Source organism: Syngnathus acus, chromosome 5, assembly GCF_901709675.1.
Source record: "Syngnathus acus chromosome 5, fSynAcu1.2, whole genome shotgun sequence".
In the NCBI taxonomy this organism is placed as follows: domain Eukaryota; kingdom Metazoa; phylum Chordata; class Actinopteri; order Syngnathiformes; family Syngnathidae; genus Syngnathus; species Syngnathus acus.
Genome location: NC_051091.1, coordinates 10,818,010 through 10,832,782, shown reverse-complemented (window position 1 = coordinate 10,832,782; position 14,773 = coordinate 10,818,010). Strand labels below are relative to the sequence as shown.

At 41.9% G+C, this 14,773-nt stretch overlaps 4 protein-coding genes and 1 long non-coding RNA gene across 7 annotated transcripts; 2 read left to right on the top strand and 3 right to left on the bottom strand.

Moving 5' to 3' along the window:
- The first annotated feature begins 662 nt into the window (after positions 1–662).
- ppcs (phosphopantothenoylcysteine synthetase) lies at positions 663–2,634 on the top strand. The gene is made up of 4 exons (XM_037252673.1): positions 663–748; positions 1,198–1,726; positions 1,792–1,895; positions 2,026–2,634. Exons 2-4 carry the CDS (start codon positions 1,201–1,203, stop codon positions 2,350–2,352), a joined length of 957 nt encoding a protein of 318 aa, XP_037108568.1. The 5' UTR covers positions 663–748; positions 1,198–1,200; the 3' UTR covers positions 2,353–2,634.
- utp3 (UTP3 small subunit processome component) lies at positions 2,382–6,056 on the bottom strand. Its single transcript, XM_037252672.1, has 16 exons — positions 5,943–6,056; positions 5,759–5,846; positions 5,569–5,613; positions 5,211–5,267; positions 5,017–5,131; positions 4,871–4,939; positions 4,605–4,729; positions 4,378–4,530; positions 4,231–4,302; positions 3,968–4,008; positions 3,785–3,881; positions 3,470–3,607; positions 3,193–3,329; positions 3,063–3,120; positions 2,880–2,987; positions 2,382–2,800 (listed from the first exon to the last, which is right to left on the bottom strand). The coding sequence occupies exons 1-16, from the start codon at positions 5,957–5,959 to the stop codon at positions 2,711–2,713; spliced, it is 1,410 nt and encodes a 469-aa protein (XP_037108567.1). The 5' UTR covers positions 5,960–6,056; the 3' UTR covers positions 2,382–2,710.
- A 340-nt stretch (positions 6,057–6,396) lies between these two features.
- Positions 6,397–11,120, bottom strand: fam83e (family with sequence similarity 83 member E). Of its 2 annotated transcripts, none has more exons than XM_037252667.1 (9): positions 10,831–11,120; positions 10,123–10,756; positions 9,908–10,054; positions 9,065–9,189; positions 8,563–8,991; positions 8,056–8,112; positions 7,674–7,899; positions 7,372–7,593; positions 6,397–7,294 (listed from the first exon to the last, which is right to left on the bottom strand). In XM_037252667.1, exons 2-9 carry the CDS (start codon positions 10,579–10,581, stop codon positions 7,124–7,126), a joined length of 1,836 nt encoding a protein of 611 aa, XP_037108562.1. In that variant the 5' UTR covers positions 10,582–10,756; positions 10,831–11,120; the 3' UTR covers positions 6,397–7,123. The 2 variants fall into 2 exon arrangements, with proteins under 2 accessions (XP_037108562.1, XP_037108561.1); XM_037252666.1 differs by having other exon boundaries at positions 7,659–7,899; positions 10,831–11,107.
- Positions 11,121–11,613: 493 nt separating this feature from the next.
- Positions 11,614–14,437, bottom strand: LOC119123509 (epithelial membrane protein 3-like). Of its 2 annotated transcripts, XM_037252675.1 has the most exons (5): positions 14,155–14,293; positions 12,823–12,911; positions 12,394–12,496; positions 12,173–12,313; positions 11,614–11,954 (listed from the first exon to the last, which is right to left on the bottom strand). In XM_037252675.1, exons 2-5 carry the CDS (start codon positions 12,898–12,900, stop codon positions 11,779–11,781), a joined length of 498 nt encoding a protein of 165 aa, XP_037108570.1. In that variant the 5' UTR covers positions 12,901–12,911; positions 14,155–14,293; the 3' UTR covers positions 11,614–11,778. The 2 variants fall into 2 exon arrangements, with proteins under 2 accessions (XP_037108570.1, XP_037108569.1); XM_037252674.1 differs by lacking the exon at positions 12,394–12,496 and having other exon boundaries at positions 11,766–11,954; positions 14,155–14,437.
- On the top strand, positions 11,830–14,153 carry LOC119123510. The gene is made up of 2 exons (XR_005098092.1): positions 11,830–11,969; positions 12,181–14,153. It is a non-coding gene; the product is annotated as an uncharacterized LOC119123510 (long non-coding RNA).
- Positions 14,438–14,773: the final 336 nt, after the last annotated feature.

Here is a 14,773-nt window from a genome sequence, read left to right as displayed (position 1 = left end):
CATGGTTTAATAAAATCGTCAATATGAATAAAGCCCCAAATAACATCTGTAAAAGGAACAAATAATATAACATACGCACGCACACACACACACACGAATATATAAAAAAAATCACTATTTCCTGCACCATAATACTTTTATCCGACACGATTTTCAGTTGCAGCATAACACAATCTGTGATAAGTGCATACTTAATTGATAAATTTGAAACTATATCCGTGCACAAACTGGCTAGATGACCACTAAGAATTGTGTGGAAAAGATTCCTCTGGATAGTGCGCTTGATTCAGCAATGCAACAGCGTCTCCTGTTGCTTCATCACTGGTACTATTAAGGCAGAGGTTGACATTTTACCACAGATTTTTTATGAATAAATAAAGATTTAATCAACGAACTAACTCATATGATTAACTAAGCACAAAATATTGAACTAAATTATTTAAACACAAGACCCACTTGAAAAAGACATAACACTACTATTCATAAAATGAACACCATACTGATACTGTGTCATCTTTCGGCCAGGAAACAAATAATAATAGATCATTTTTTAAGTCAGGAAATGCCTACTTAAACATCTGAACTCTATTTGGTATCATCCATCCTTCCATCGGCGTGGTAGTAGTACCACTATGTGAGGGCGCTATTTTGTTTCTTATCAAAGCGAAGAAGAGCGTTTCAGGAAGTGCCTAAATTGTGATCTGTGATAGACATACTTCTCATATTTCTTCACACTTTGGAGTCAAAAGTAAGTCTCCCCCTCGATGTGCTTTGTAGTTCCTTAATGATCAATGTATCGTTACGACACGGACACATGAGGGCGTCGCTGACAAACTTTTGTTTCTGCAAAAGTGACAGTTCTGTTATGAATGTACACTGCGTCAGCGAGCAATCGAAAATGAAAGTGATTGACTTAATTAAACTTCGCAACCAAAATGAAACCTGCAGCATCCTTTCGGTGGAGATTTATTCACATTTATTATCTTATCTTCATTATCTGTGCGATTAAACAATCAGTGCGTTTATGTTTTATAGAGGAGTACAGAAATGAAATTGATTTTACTTGAAAAAAACATTACTACTGGTAAATAAGAATAATTGAAAAACGACTTTGCTCACCCCGTGTCACGACTGGCCTACTGTACCTTGATTCCATCCCGTTTTGTTCATATCTGTGTGCCTCCTCTCTCTCTGCAGGCCATGGCAGAACCCAGAGTGTCTTCCATTGATGGCAAGCTGGCTGAAGAGTTTGCTGCTCCTTCCCATGTGGATGAGGTCCGGGAGAGGATAGCTGCTTTTGCCCGTCTCCACGCTGTGGCAGGCCGCCGTGTGGTTCTCATCTCATCGGGTGGCACCAAAGTCCCGCTGGAGTCACGCACCGTTCGCTTTCTGGATAATTTTAGCAGCGGCAGGAGGGGAGCGCAGTCCGCCGAGTACTTCTTGGAGACCGGTTACGCCGTTGTCTTCCTGCACAGGCATCGCTCACTCTACCCGTACGCTCGCACGCTCTCCTCCATCAACGTGCTGGACGCCCTGGAGTTCTCAGGCGGGGCTCAAGAACCGGACCGTGTGGTGGTGAACCCGCAGGTGCTCCCCAACATGGCCAAAGTGCTTAAGAAGTATCGGGAGGTCACAGATGCCCAACTCCTACTCCCTATCGAGTTCAGCACTTTGTCGGAGTATCTGCATCTCCTCAAGGCGTCAGCACAGTCCCTCAACGCCATAGGTCGGCATCAGTGCCCGTAGCGTCGACTGGTGTTAGCAGTTCTCTAACAAACTTGTGCGTTTTAGGATCAAAGGCCATGTTTTACTTGGCGGCGGCTGTGTCAGATTTCTACATCCCAGCGTGTGACATGCCGGAGCACAAAATTCAATCTTCCAACGGACCGCTTCAAGTGAGCCCCAGATAATTTAAACATGCTTAACCATTATGCCTATTTTGAGCATTTTTCCTGTTTTACTGACTGATTTAGCGAGGGATTACTGTATTTAATTTCTCAACAACAAATCCCTGTCTCCCTGCAGCTAAGCTTGAAGATGGTGCCCAAAATTCTATCACCGCTGGTGAAAGACTGGGCGCCGCAGGCCTTCGTCATATCCTTCAAACTGGAGACGGACGCCGCCATCTTGCTGGACAAGGCTCGACGAGCGCTGGAAACGTACAGGCACCAGGCGGTGGTCGCCAACGTGCTGGACTCACGGCGAGGCTACGTGGTGGTGGTGACGCCTACCAGCCAGCACGAGGTGGTCCTCTCCAAGGAGGACGTCAACAACCAGGTGGAGATCGAGGAGAGGATCGTTACTAATTTGACAGCGGCGCACGAGCGTTTCATTGAACAACAAGTGGGCTGACCGCCATCACAGTTTTCATCAGATGCATGTGGGCTTGATTTTTGGCTTTAATTGTAGAATAGTTTGAAACAAACAGACAATTTTGAGCCATACTTCAAAATTTGAAGAGGACTTTCCTGATCAGTCTTGTTTAAATATCACCAAGATAAATATCAGTATTTGTTAGGAATAATGTTCACGCTAACTTTAACTAAAATGTTCAATGTTTGACACTTTTTTTTTTCTGTTCAATTATCTTAACCTGTTAATGTAACAACTTATTAAAGATTGTAAAAAGATGAATGATGTCAGTTTTGCTATTGCAGGTTTTTAAAAGTGCAAGCACATTCCACTAGAAGCTTTGCAGTGCATTGAGGTGTTACTTGAGTTTGATACTCTTCTTGACTCCTGCACGGATACCGGACAGTTCTCCGCTGTATCTCGTCTCCTCTCGCCGAACCTCTCGGACCTGATGAAAACAAGCGGTCAATGTGGAACATAAGCGTACACTGAAATGCATTTATGTGGAGATGTTTGCGACTACACACCTGGCCCTTCCTGCGGATCTTCGCTCGCCTGAACTTCTCCCGGTGTTTGACTCGAGGATTGCGGTCGATCTTCTTCCTCTTGGGAGTGAGCCCCTTATTCTTGGCCATCTGCGACAAGATGATTGCATTTTTTTTGGGCAACTGAATTGTGTTATTCCATTACTCATTGCAGCCCTCGCTTACCTGGTACGTGATGCCTCTCTTCGCCTCTGAATCTAACTCCTCCTCGTCAACGTCCACCCTGCAAAATTGTTGACAATGAATAAAATAAACATTTGCTTTTTTTTATCCTGAGTTCATAAACTCCACTCACTCTTCATCTTTCTGTGGTTTTATCTTCCTCTTCGATTTCATCCTTCGCTCCACTTCTCTGTAGAATTGCAACGCCGCCTCCTCGTCCAGGTCCGAGTCAGAAGCAGCGACCATCTCTGGCACCTCTTTGGCGGAATCCTACGTCCGCAAACACGCCCTCATTAGAATCTGTGTCAGGATTCTGCCAGGAATTGCCATGCACGGCCGCACAGAGGTGTGGATGGCCACGTATTTCCCCTCGTCGCGTGTTTCTACTACTGCAATTTTTTTTTTTTAACCTGGTCTTTTTTGCCGGACAAACCAGCTTTCTTCTCAGCCGCTGCTCTGCGGGCGATCTCGTCGTCCTCTTGAGCAGCCAGCAGCTTACTGTACTGCGGCGCCAGGCGCTCATCAACTGAGCTCAGTTTATTGATGAGCTGCAGGCAGGAAAGCAGGGTTAGAAATTAAAATGTATCCTATGACAAAACTCATCCTTAACACAGAATATATAATGATTTAACAGCTTTGGTGCCACTCCACTGTTTGGACAAAAAGCATGAAAAGATGCTCAACAGTGTGATGATAATATATGCATGAATATGTCAAAGACTTACATTTCTGTAAGTGAGCAGTCGTTCGATGACCGGGTGGTTGTGAGCGGGGATTCGTTTGGCTTTGAGCACCAGGTAGAAGCTGATGTTTGTACAATAACTGAAACAGGAAGTGCTCAAGTTGAGGACTTGGCAAGTCAGACGGCTTCGTTCGTGAACGCCACACTTTTAAACCCGCATACTCACTTGAGGTAAAGCTGATGTTTTGTCTTCAGGTAGTCGGCACCCTTTTGGAAACAAAAGCAAAGGACAATGTTCTTGACATTCCAGGGTTAATCTCCATTCAAAAAAACAACAACAACATTGTTTTGTGTTTTTGAACACTATTTTGTTTTTGTGAGTTCCATAAGAAGACTAAGCTAGAAACTAAGCATCAAAGCAAACAACCACACATTACGTTATGCCAATAAGAAGTAAATAAAGGAACTAAATACAATAAAATAGGTCACCTTCCCCGGTGGAATTCTTCCATCTTTGACCATCTGCATGAGTGGCTGCAGTTGGTCCTTCATTTCTGTGAGCTGCACATGAACAATTCCATTTAGCTTCCACCTCATTTGGTTGCTTTACTAGCATCCATCACACTCCCTGTGTACCTTTGCCTTGAAGTCCTGAATGAGTTCAAGCAACTCGGGCGACTCCTTCTTGAGCAGTTTCATTTTCTCTTTGTGGGACATTTGCTTCAGGTCCTTGACGATCTTCTCCTTTTCCACAACTGTCTCCTCGGTCTGTTCCTCTGGAGCAAACTCCTTCATGTGGAGCCACGTGATTTATTTGCACAGGAGAGCATTTCCTGACAGGTAAAGCATGATGTTACAAATACCTGGAAAAAGTTCAAGTCGTAATCCTCCTCGCTGAGCTGTTCTGCCAAACGATTTTGGATTTTCTTGGCTTCTTCTTCCTCCTCCTCTTCCTCCTCTACCAACTCATCACGTGCCTTTTTTCCCTCTGGAAAAATTCAATGGAAACAGATTATGAGTAGTGGGATGTTTTCTTGTGGATTAACAATTTAAAAAAAAATAATAATAATGAATTTTTCATCCTCAATATTACAATTTTGTGTGCAATTCTTTTATACAGTATGCTCACTTGTGGCCACGTAGTCAGTGTCATAGAAAATCTTCTTTTTGGTGCCCCAGGCAAGTTCATTGGGAAGCTCTGAGGAGGACAATACAAACAAAGTTAAGCGAGCTCTACGTGCACTAGCGTCAGCATCTTACAGCCTTATGTCTTACCTTCCTCCTTCTTCCCCTCGAGATCGCTCTCCATGTCAGTGCCCTCCTCCTCTTCCTCCTCATCTTCATCGTCCTCGTCATCCGTTTCGGAATCATCCAAGGCCATCACTTCCTCCTGCAGAAATGAGCATACATTTCCTCTGGAACTCACATTTTATTTCATGTTAAACTCCAACAGGAAAACGGGATCCCACCTCATCATCCAGTTCCTCATCATCACTATGCAACTTGACTCCACTGGCGAGGAGTTTCTGTTTGGAAATTCCAAAATATAAACTCAGTCAAAAATAAATACAATTTAAAAAAAAACACACAGATAAAACCAAATACAAGTTTAAGAGGAACAAATATTAGCCCATTAAAATAAAAAGTATTCCAATAATAAGTTCAATAGTTCAAACACAAACGCAGCCATATCTCAAATACTTAGAAACACTTAAGAGTCCAAGCGCTGTACATAAGATCAAACATAATAAATATATAAAAACATATAATTACTGTACATTTACTAATAACAATAATACAAAAAGAAATAAATCAGATTTTTTTTACCTCAATCTTCTCATCGTGAAACTCATCAATTATGTCCTTGGAGTTCTGGCGATGAGAAATTAAAGATAGCAAAATTATTGCATACATTTTCATTCATATAATTTAACTGCTCCAACACTGTTAAGTTACTCAGTTACTTTTAGATACAAATTCCAACATTACCAAAACATACGAGGAAAAAAACGCTTACTTTATCAGGGACAGGCACGTTTTTGTATGCCTCTGGATCATCTTCATCAAATTGCTGCTGTTTAACAGGCTTCGGGATCTTTTTACGTCTGTTAGCAAAAAAACAAAGCGGCAATTCAAACACGATAAAGTGACAACAACAAAAAGACCTTAGTTACGTTGATGCTAACGTTAGCCAGACTTACCTTAATACTCGACCCATCGTACCTTCTCGATGCGTAAATAGCTCGGGTAGTAAAGATTTAACACATTGCTATGACTTGAACATGTGCTTCCGCAAACACTTCTTCTTCTTCAGCGTTTTGATGGAGAGCGACGTGAACGATGACACGAACAGCGCCACTTATTGGAGGACATTCAGAACCAGGATTTTAAAAATATGTTTTTACATAATGCTCTTCCAGCAAAACTGCAAAACCGTGCTTGCTAAAAATGAACTGAACTGATGGAAAAAGGGGATAAGACAACATTTCAACAAATAAGGAAAATACAAAGACACATATATGGTCTTTATTTTTTATTTTTTTTAAATAAGGATAATTGTGGCTAATCTTAAAGGTCACAACCTCAAGTCAGACAGGATTGTCAACTCAAAATCGTCGGTCACTCCCGGTCGTTTGTGGGAAGCATTTTGTTTTGTTTTATTGTATGAAGCACAGTGGAGGAGTGGTTAACATTTCAACCTCACAGTTCTGAGCTTCTGGCTTCAAATCTTATCTCCAGCAGTCTTATGTGGAAGAAGAAGAATTATCCCTTTTCTATTGCACTGAAATGAACCCTGCCAACTTCCCTATAAGTCAAAGACATTTTATTTAGATAGCAATTTATACAGAGAGCACTCACAAACTTCACATAGTTAAAATAGTCACATATAATTAAAAACAGACTGACAACATTTTACATTTGATGGTTAATACAAGAAAAATAAATCACTCACAGATGAGTTAGAGCCTATCTATGGATGGCGTTACACCAGCGTTTGGTGTAGCCCCACTTAACCCCCTCTGCATTTTATTATTCTATTCGAAACTATATGTATAAATTACTTTCTCAGCCCCACCGGCGTATATCGATCCAGCATGAACATGCTCACATTTTCACCTGTGGATCCAACATGTATGTTTTTGGAGAAGGCCAGACTACCAGGGAAAATGAAATCTCCAACATGAAGGTCGCAGATGAGATTCCAAGAGCAAAAACCTCACAAGTCGGAGTGGGACAGGCTAACTCCTCGTCCACAAAAATAGACTCGATCCAAGTCTTGAGTCAGCCTTTTTTCTTTTTCGAGTGTTTAATACTACAGAGGTAAGCGAGGTTTTGTAGTTTCTTTCAAGACAGATGGAGCTTGCTTATACTTTGCGGCAGCTCATTCCTCCTCCCCTTTTCTTTCCCTTAGAGGCTTCCAGTTCAAATCTAGGGCGAAGCTGCGAGGTCTGAGCTTGGAGGCCTGTGGAAGTCTTTGCAGGGCTGACTTGACCACATCGTTCCTTCTCTTCATCAGGATTAAGCCCGGTGTCATTTGGTCCAGCTCATAAGCCTGTGCATTAAAAACAAGGCTTTTAATCACGTCACATGAGGTCATGTGATTAGCAAAATGCAGCAGCATGGGCTTACGTTGAAATTAAGCCTCGGGACAGAGAATCTTCTCTCATCGGGAATCGGGTCGGCGCCGGGTGCATCCGCTCGGAGGTCCATCATGGAGAGGGTCGTCTCGGGCATGTTGTTCATGGAGCCTCTTCTGAAGAGTTCCGACTTCTTCTGAGGTTTGAATCTCTTCATGAGGTCATTCATCGAGTTGAAGCTCTCCGATTGCGGCACCCTCAAGATTAAGGGCTTCTACAAGCAGACACATTCAAATAAATCCTCAAATATGAAATTAAAAACTTGAAGAAGCGACTTACTCTTGAGGTGGCTACATTTTCTATGTTGGAGCTGATGTCATCCAAGTCGCTCTCCTCTCTCACGCGGGAATTTGGCCTTTCGTGCCATTTTTCCCTCGTTGAAGAAAATAAAAATTCATTTTGCTTCAAGTCGCTGTCTTTGTTGTCTCGCCACGCTGACAACGATCTGTCGTCCGCGCTGTTTCTCAGCTCTTTGGAGAACTGCCGGGATACTAACTCTTCTGTGTGATGTTCTGCCCAACTGGAAATGAGGAGAGGAACATTATTTTATTGTATGTACTTCATTACATTAAATTATTAAATTAATAACATTTTTGATGTCTTTTAAATACGGGTAGAAAAGCACATTTTTATATTTCACCAAAAATGTTTCATGTATCTCCCTTATAAAACTCACTTGGAAGGTTTTACGTTGTCCGGCAAATTGTTTGTCATTGGAGAGCTGTCCCATACCCTATGAGGTACACAAAAAAAAAAATCAGTCAAGGCTGGTGGCACAAATTCACATATCAGAATTGTCAATCAATAATTAATATATACACCTCTGAAATAAACAAATTACCTTGATAATCAATTCACAATATTCATCTAGTATGTTGATAGTGTTTACAATGTTTTACAATAATTAGCAACAATGATTTAGTGACTACCCATATGCATTTTGCCACTTGCTGTCGAGTGAAAATCACAGTCTTAAGTCAAAACCAATCACCAGTTTTCTGAAGCTGAGCCGTCAATTTAGCTAGAATTTATACAATAATCCCGCAAATCTACAATTTACTTAAAATGACCATGGTGACAAATTCATTATAAGAACAATAAAGTTAATGATTACCCAAGACTTTTTGCACTGTATGTTTTGAAGTTAGGATGCGAAACAACACCTCATCTACTGGGTACGTACCTTCCCGATGTCGTAGGCTTAGATCCATTCACAGTAAAAGTATCCAAAATGGCTGTGTTTTTATCAAACATCATATCATTCTGCAAGGCTGTTTCCTTTGCCACAACTTCCTCTTCCTCAAAAGGATTATCCGTCAAGGTTCCTCTTGGGATGACACCCATGGCCTCCCAGTCCAGGTGGACGTTCATCGGTGGAGAAGGAGGGTTGAGGATCTCTTGCTTCATGTGCAAGTGCCTGGGAGGACTCGGATCTTTGAAGTCTTTTTGCTGCTTTGTCATTTCCATGTGGGGAACGGCGTATTCCCAAAGGTTGGGAAACGGGGAGGAAGCAGCAAATAGGATCCGGAACTCTTTGTCGAAGACGTCCACAGCCGAGCCGGTGACAACGGTGACGAGATGTCGATGTAAGTGAGCATCCGTCCACGTGAGGCTGTCGAGAATGAAGACAACCTGATATAACATCAGCTGCTGTCATCAAAAAACTTTTTCATATGAATGTTTACCTGTAGCTACCATGAATAACAGTCTCCAAATCCACCAAAATAAATTTCTCTTTCAACTCGCCAACAATCATCTTTCCACTTTTCGAGCAGAAGCTTTTACCTCCAAGAACACGAACACGAATGTTCTGCAATTAAATTGAAACATAGTATTAGATGGATATGTATGATAGATATGTAACCCAGGATTCCTGGAAATGTCCTCACCAGGAATTATGGGTCCCAGGGACAATCAAGCCCTGTAGACAATTAAATTCTTGGAATATTAGACGCCCAAGAAAATATAGTTTTCAGTACAGTGAACTTTATGAAAATATGTCCTGGTAACGTAACACTGGGCTCCAACAAAGAGCAACCATCGACTAATATAAGACTATGATGAGTCTACAGCTATTCAATTAGCGGCCCAGAGTCAAACCTAAACTTGAATTGCACTCAAGATATGCAACAGGTATTTCAATTCATTTCCTAGTGTTTGATACCATGAATTTGGCCCAACTGAATTCCTAATTGAATAGCCCTGGTCTAAGTCTTGAAGTCATAATCGTTGAATGTCCTAATTGTCATTAGAACCTATTTGTTTCCAATCATTATGTCTTGTTGCCCTCGCTTGAAGCGCATCTTCTGTTGATTCTGCAACAGTAACAAGAACTGTCCTGAATGCTGCATAACCAGTTGAACTGTCGCTGGCGTTACCGTGATTACTGAGGCCTGCGACACCGTATCATAAGTCAAGTTCACAATGCAGTATATCAAGTTTGAAATCTTTTCTCACTTGGACCATATAGGAGAATCTGTTTGAGTGTGTCCACCTTCTGCTTCTGCAATCTTTCAAGCCCGACTCACCGGATGTCCCAGCCTGTGGAGTGTGTACTTCTCTTCAACGGTCCTTTGGTTGAGGATGATGTAAACCGGGACACCCCTGGAGGCTGCGTTGTGTAAATCCCTAATGATAGTGCTGTCTGTCAGCCGGTCAGTTACGATGCCAATTACCTAAAGAGACATAGTTTTTGCAAATTAGCTCTAGCCACGCTGAATGATAAGAATTCAAAGACGCATACTTGGCTGGCTTTCTGCAGATGCCGTCGGATGACCTCTCTGATGGCAGGTTCTCCCTCAGCGGGGGGATTTGTGTACACTGTGACGTTTTCCATGCGCACCCAAGGCGCCTCGGGCCAACCCAGCTCCAAACGCGGAGCGGGCACATCCGAGTGGGACGGGAAGTAGGACGAGGTGAGGTCAGCTGCATCCGGATTGACTTTCCCTCCAGTCTCTTCTTTTTCCAGGGGAGTAAAATGAAAGTCCTGAACCGAGCTGGTTATCTCGCCCACCTCATCGGGAGAGAGGAAGGAGCCAAAGAACTCTGCGCCGACGGCGTCGTAAAAGGCTTTGGGACCTTCACCCAGGAGCTTCTCCATAGAATGGCGCTCAAGTTCCGAGTAGAGGAACTCCGGGGAAGACGGGGTTACCGGCAGGAACACCGCATTCTCATCCAGACTGGCTTGCTGGGAGCCCGGCATGGCTGCGACCTCTATGAGGATATGTTAAATCTCTCAACTACTGACCTCGTCTCACGTCAGCCATCAGTCCAATGAGATCCGGAGGACCAAATGCTTGACGGCAAAGACATCCAATGACGATTACAGAGAGGAAGTCCCTTGAGTTATTATGTTGGTCTGGAGCTTCATATTGACTCTAAACACAAAGTCATAGAGGAGATTCATGCGGTCGGCGCATGTTTTCCGTTGTGGTGGTGTTGTCAATCTTACCTCCAGTGGAGCTTGTGTGACTGTGCTTCTCGCTTGACTCGTTCCCACCCTTGCCTGTCATCTCAGTCAGCCTTCCACTCCTTGTGGGCGACATTGTAATCGGATTCCGCAAATTCTGTGCTGCACTAGCGCTGACAGACTTCGTCGCCGTTCGCCCTCAATTACAACGTCGTCTCACTTTCACGCATTAACTCTTTGGTGCGTCCACTTTTTCTATCATCTGCATGATGCGATTGTCTGAGAAGCAAATATTGTCACACAGCCTTTCTTTAAGACACGTGATTTGTTTTGGACTGGTTCAGCCAGATTGGCAGCTTTACCAATCCAAAGTCTGTACACACTTGTGTTTTTGCAGAGCCTATTTCTTGCGAATTTCCTTTCCTGTACATTTCTGAATTCCTACTGCTATGCCAGAGAAAACATTGCTGACAGAATGCCTTTCGCAACCTGTTGAAAGGTGAGTAACCAAAGGCAGACACACCCCTAAGCACTACATTCAAACAGCTCTGTCTATTCATCTGACGCCAGAAAATCCACCCAAATCTTACCCTATTACTTTGATTAATCTTACATGGCAATACCGTGACGTCGCTAGAAGTCTGGCGAGTCGCAAAGAAGCATGAGCATCTTGGAAATAAAAATAAACCGTTGACAAATTGAGTGATTTTCCAAGGCCTTATGGGCCCTTACTGAAAAAGATAAGAAATTGTAAGATTACTAGTAAAGGCTGTAAAGCCATTCGAACGTTTTTATTGGAGAAATAAATAAACAAGGGTAAAGTTGTAATTTTAATGAGTGTATTTAAAAAAAAAAAAAAAAAAAAATCATTCAATTCTGACTTTTCACACACCTTGCCCTCTAGGCTGAGATACAAAACAAAATTAGGGCCACACTAGAAATGAAAGAAAAATTGGGATAAGCAAAAAAAGTTGTTGTTTTTCTTCCCCTTCATTCTTTCTTTCGCAAGTGTCCATACAGAATGCCACTGATCAACAAGAGGGGGACACAAAGCCACGCCAGGATGAAGCAATAACCGAAATGACCTTTGCCCAGATTGCTGGAGTCATTAAGGATCTCCTTCCTGTGAAAGGTGAAGATGAGGCAAGCTGCAAAGTCGGTGAAGCCTGCAAAAGTTACAGGTAAAGTAATGAAAATTAACATAAAGAATAGAAAATAATAAAATATTGATCAGCACTCGCAAAAACTGTCTGTATTCAATTTCAGTTTAGAAAATTCTTTTTAGAATTAGGACTTTTTTAAAAAATCCTGTCTATTTAAATTTTGTTTCAAGAAAATGAATATTCAATGATACAGTGTACAACTTCTACAAATAATATCATACCTGCAAAGGCTTGACAGAGTCCTGTCAAGTAGAAGAGCCCTCCTTTGGACATGGTGAAGAGCTGAGCTGCAAACACCAGCAGAGAGATGGACGAGAAGACCACGGACAGCACCATGAGGGCCTGCACCGACTGCAACCAGTCTGGAACGAGCGAAGACCCAACAGTTTTTAAACATCAGACGATATTATGGAATCGTGCAGAAATGCAAATGATCATTTACCGCTCTCATTGGTGGCGGCACACAGCCACGTATCTGTGGCATTGTCATGGAAACAGTTGTACCACAGGTCGCTGATTTCTGAATTGTTCCAGACCCACCAGGACTACGCACACACACACACACACACACTCAAAGTAAGCAAAGTCTATTTTTCGAGCACATTTCAACACAGCTCACAGAGTAAAAACAATGACCTCAATTGTGATGTCATTTAACTGAAGGAAGTTTTTGCCTTTCAGATTTTAATTATTTCCTGTCCAAAAGAGGCTGCATGGAATTTCTGGATTTAAGTCAGATGTACGGTTGAGAGCCATCTGCATAGAATATAATACATAATAATAATTGGAATTGGAGCTTGATACATTACATATCAAGGTTAGTTGTAGCAGGTGGAACAGCGCCATCTCGTGGACAAAAAGTGCCACTCACCTTCTGCAGGGTAGCCACAAGGAGCATGGACAGGGTGACAAGATGCAGTACGGTCAAGGATATGAGGAGGAACACCATGGCTGAGGCCGCTATAATAAAAACAAGAAAATATATTATTGGGCAGTGCCTTGAGGAAGTGTTGCAAGTGGGCCCGGTTATGAATCAGAGTCCAGCTTCCTCATAAAATGTCTCCAAGATGAGGGGCAGACTCCCGAAAAGAGCCTCATTTCATGACTCCCTCCCTTAAACATCTTTTATCTATTAGCAAGATCACAAACACACTTTCCCCTTTTCCCTCATTTTGCATTTTTGTCTCCATGACATCACAACCCACATACTCATAACTTTTTTTTCACTTGAGCATAAGTAGCAAGATTGTGCCTCTCCACCACCCCACTATGAACCCCAATTTAACCATTCAAAAAGTCCCTTTATTCCAAACAGGAACTGGAATTGAGACAATTTCTGTTTCGCTCTGTTTCGCTTTAGAGCGCGACCAAAGATTTGGGTATTAGATTACAGATAAAGCTGAGATTTTCCGTTGAACTTCATAATTATTAAATGAAGTAGGTTACAATGTGAGAAACGTATACTTGGTCAACGTCCAACACTTAAAATATATAATATATATAGTAATATCTGTAATTAGACACGAATATGAGCTTACTGACAGGGTGGATATTTTTGCTAATATTGACGTTTTATGAGCACATGGTTGACCTTCAGCAAGTAGTATGATTCACTTAACAATTTGACTGTTTAACCAATATATTTTCAATCTGAAATGCTGAATAGAGGAGCCCCACTATTCATTTGATGATAGGAACTGGGCCAGGCTGCAAATGGCAAGAATGATTGACGTATGCATTGAAAAGAGAGAAAAAGAAATAATTAAAAGAACAAAATTTAGGTAAAACAGAACAAAAAAACATCGATATGACATAATGACAGGATGGAGAGCAATTTTAAGAACAATATTTATCATTGTACTGGTATGGGAGCAAATGTTTTGCCACTATTAATGAGATTGCAAAGTTTCATTATTATGCAACATTTTCATGATGATTTTGATGAGAACACCAAAGGCATTCATAGTGCTACTATCGCCGATGTTTTTTTTTTTCTATTTCAATGAATGGACTGAGACAGTCTGGGGCAAAATTGTTCCCAGCGGTCCTCTCTGATGACATCATCATTGGTAGTGGCTTACGCTTGCTCACATTTGACTGTTCGTATGTTCAGTGCATTAAGTTCATGCAAGATACTGCAAGTCCTTCTGAATATGAACAAATTAATTTCCTGGATGAATAAAAAGACATGACGTATTCTTACCAGTTTTCCTGGATGCTTTGGAGTTTTATCCCAAGAGTTGATGTTATCCTCCTTTTGTGCTGTTTTCGTGGAGAGTCGGAATGTGTAGCGGCATAGGAGGAGTATTCGACACCCATTTCCTCTAAGCTTTACCCTCGCCTCCCCTCCTCCTTCTTGTGGCCCTCCCCCTCATAACTGTGGTTTGGAGGAAAATCAAATTCCCCTGGATCAGCTCAATTTGTGCCCCTCCTCTTCGCTGCCTCTTTTAAGAAATTTTATTAATGCACTTTATACTGAGGGGAAATGAAGTTGTACACGACAGCCTGGCACGAGTTTACGAGTAGGCGAACTTAGGCAGGATGTTCAAAGTCCTCGGAGGCAGCAACCCACTATGGATGGCCAACGTGCAGGAAGTGTAAGCCCACCCAAGACAAAACACAAACACGCGCACATGCAATGTCGAAATTGTCATGCACGCGTAAAAAGGAGAATACGGCAAATCTATCGTTTCAACTTTTTAAATTTTTTTTTAAAGAACATTCAAAGAAATGTACTTAATACTGGCTTAATGTCAGTTTTTAAATCAATTATTTAATTAAAAGAAATGAGTAATTTAATGTCAAAATTTGACTTTATTTGA

Coding starts and splice junctions, on each gene's coding strand:
- ppcs (XM_037252673.1), top strand. CDS start 1,201: ATGGCAGAACCCAGAGTGTCTTCCATTGATGGCAAGCTGGCTGAAGAG. Junction 1,727..1,791: donor ACAGTCCCTCAACGCCATAG/GTCGGCATCAGT, acceptor TGTGCGTTTTAG/GATCAAAGGCCATGTTTTAC. Junction 1,896..2,025: donor CTTCCAACGGACCGCTTCAA/GTGAGCCCCAGA, acceptor GTCTCCCTGCAG/CTAAGCTTGAAGATGGTGCC.
- fam83e (XM_037252666.1), bottom strand. CDS start 10,581: ATGCCGGGCTCCCAGCAAGCCAGTCTGGATGAGAATGCGGTGTTCCTG. Junction 10,055..10,122: donor ATCTGCAGAAAGCCAGCCAA/GTATGCGTCTTT, acceptor ATGTCTCTTTAG/GTAATTGGCATCGTAACTGA. Junction 7,594..7,658: donor AAAATGTAGCCACCTCAAGA/GTAAGTCGCTTC, acceptor GTCTGCTTGTAG/AAGCCCTTAATCTTGAGGGT.
- utp3 (XM_037252672.1), bottom strand. Junction 4,730..4,870: donor CACTGACTACGTGGCCACAA/GTGAGCATACTG, acceptor GAATTTTTCCAG/AGGGAAAAAAGGCACGTGAT. Junction 2,988..3,062: donor AGAGAGGCATCACGTACCAG/GTAAGCGAGGGC, acceptor ATCTTGTCGCAG/ATGGCCAAGAATAAGGGGCT.
- LOC119123509 (XM_037252674.1), bottom strand. CDS start 14,270: ATGGGTGTCGAATACTCCTCCTATGCCGCTACACATTCCGACTCTCCA. Junction 12,912..14,154: donor CAAAGCATCCAGGAAAACTG/GTAAGAATACGT, acceptor TTTTTATTATAG/CGGCCTCAGCCATGGTGTTC. Junction 11,955..12,172: donor ACTCTGTCAAGCCTTTGCAG/GTATGATATTAT, acceptor TAACTTTTGCAG/GCTTCACCGACTTTGCAGCT.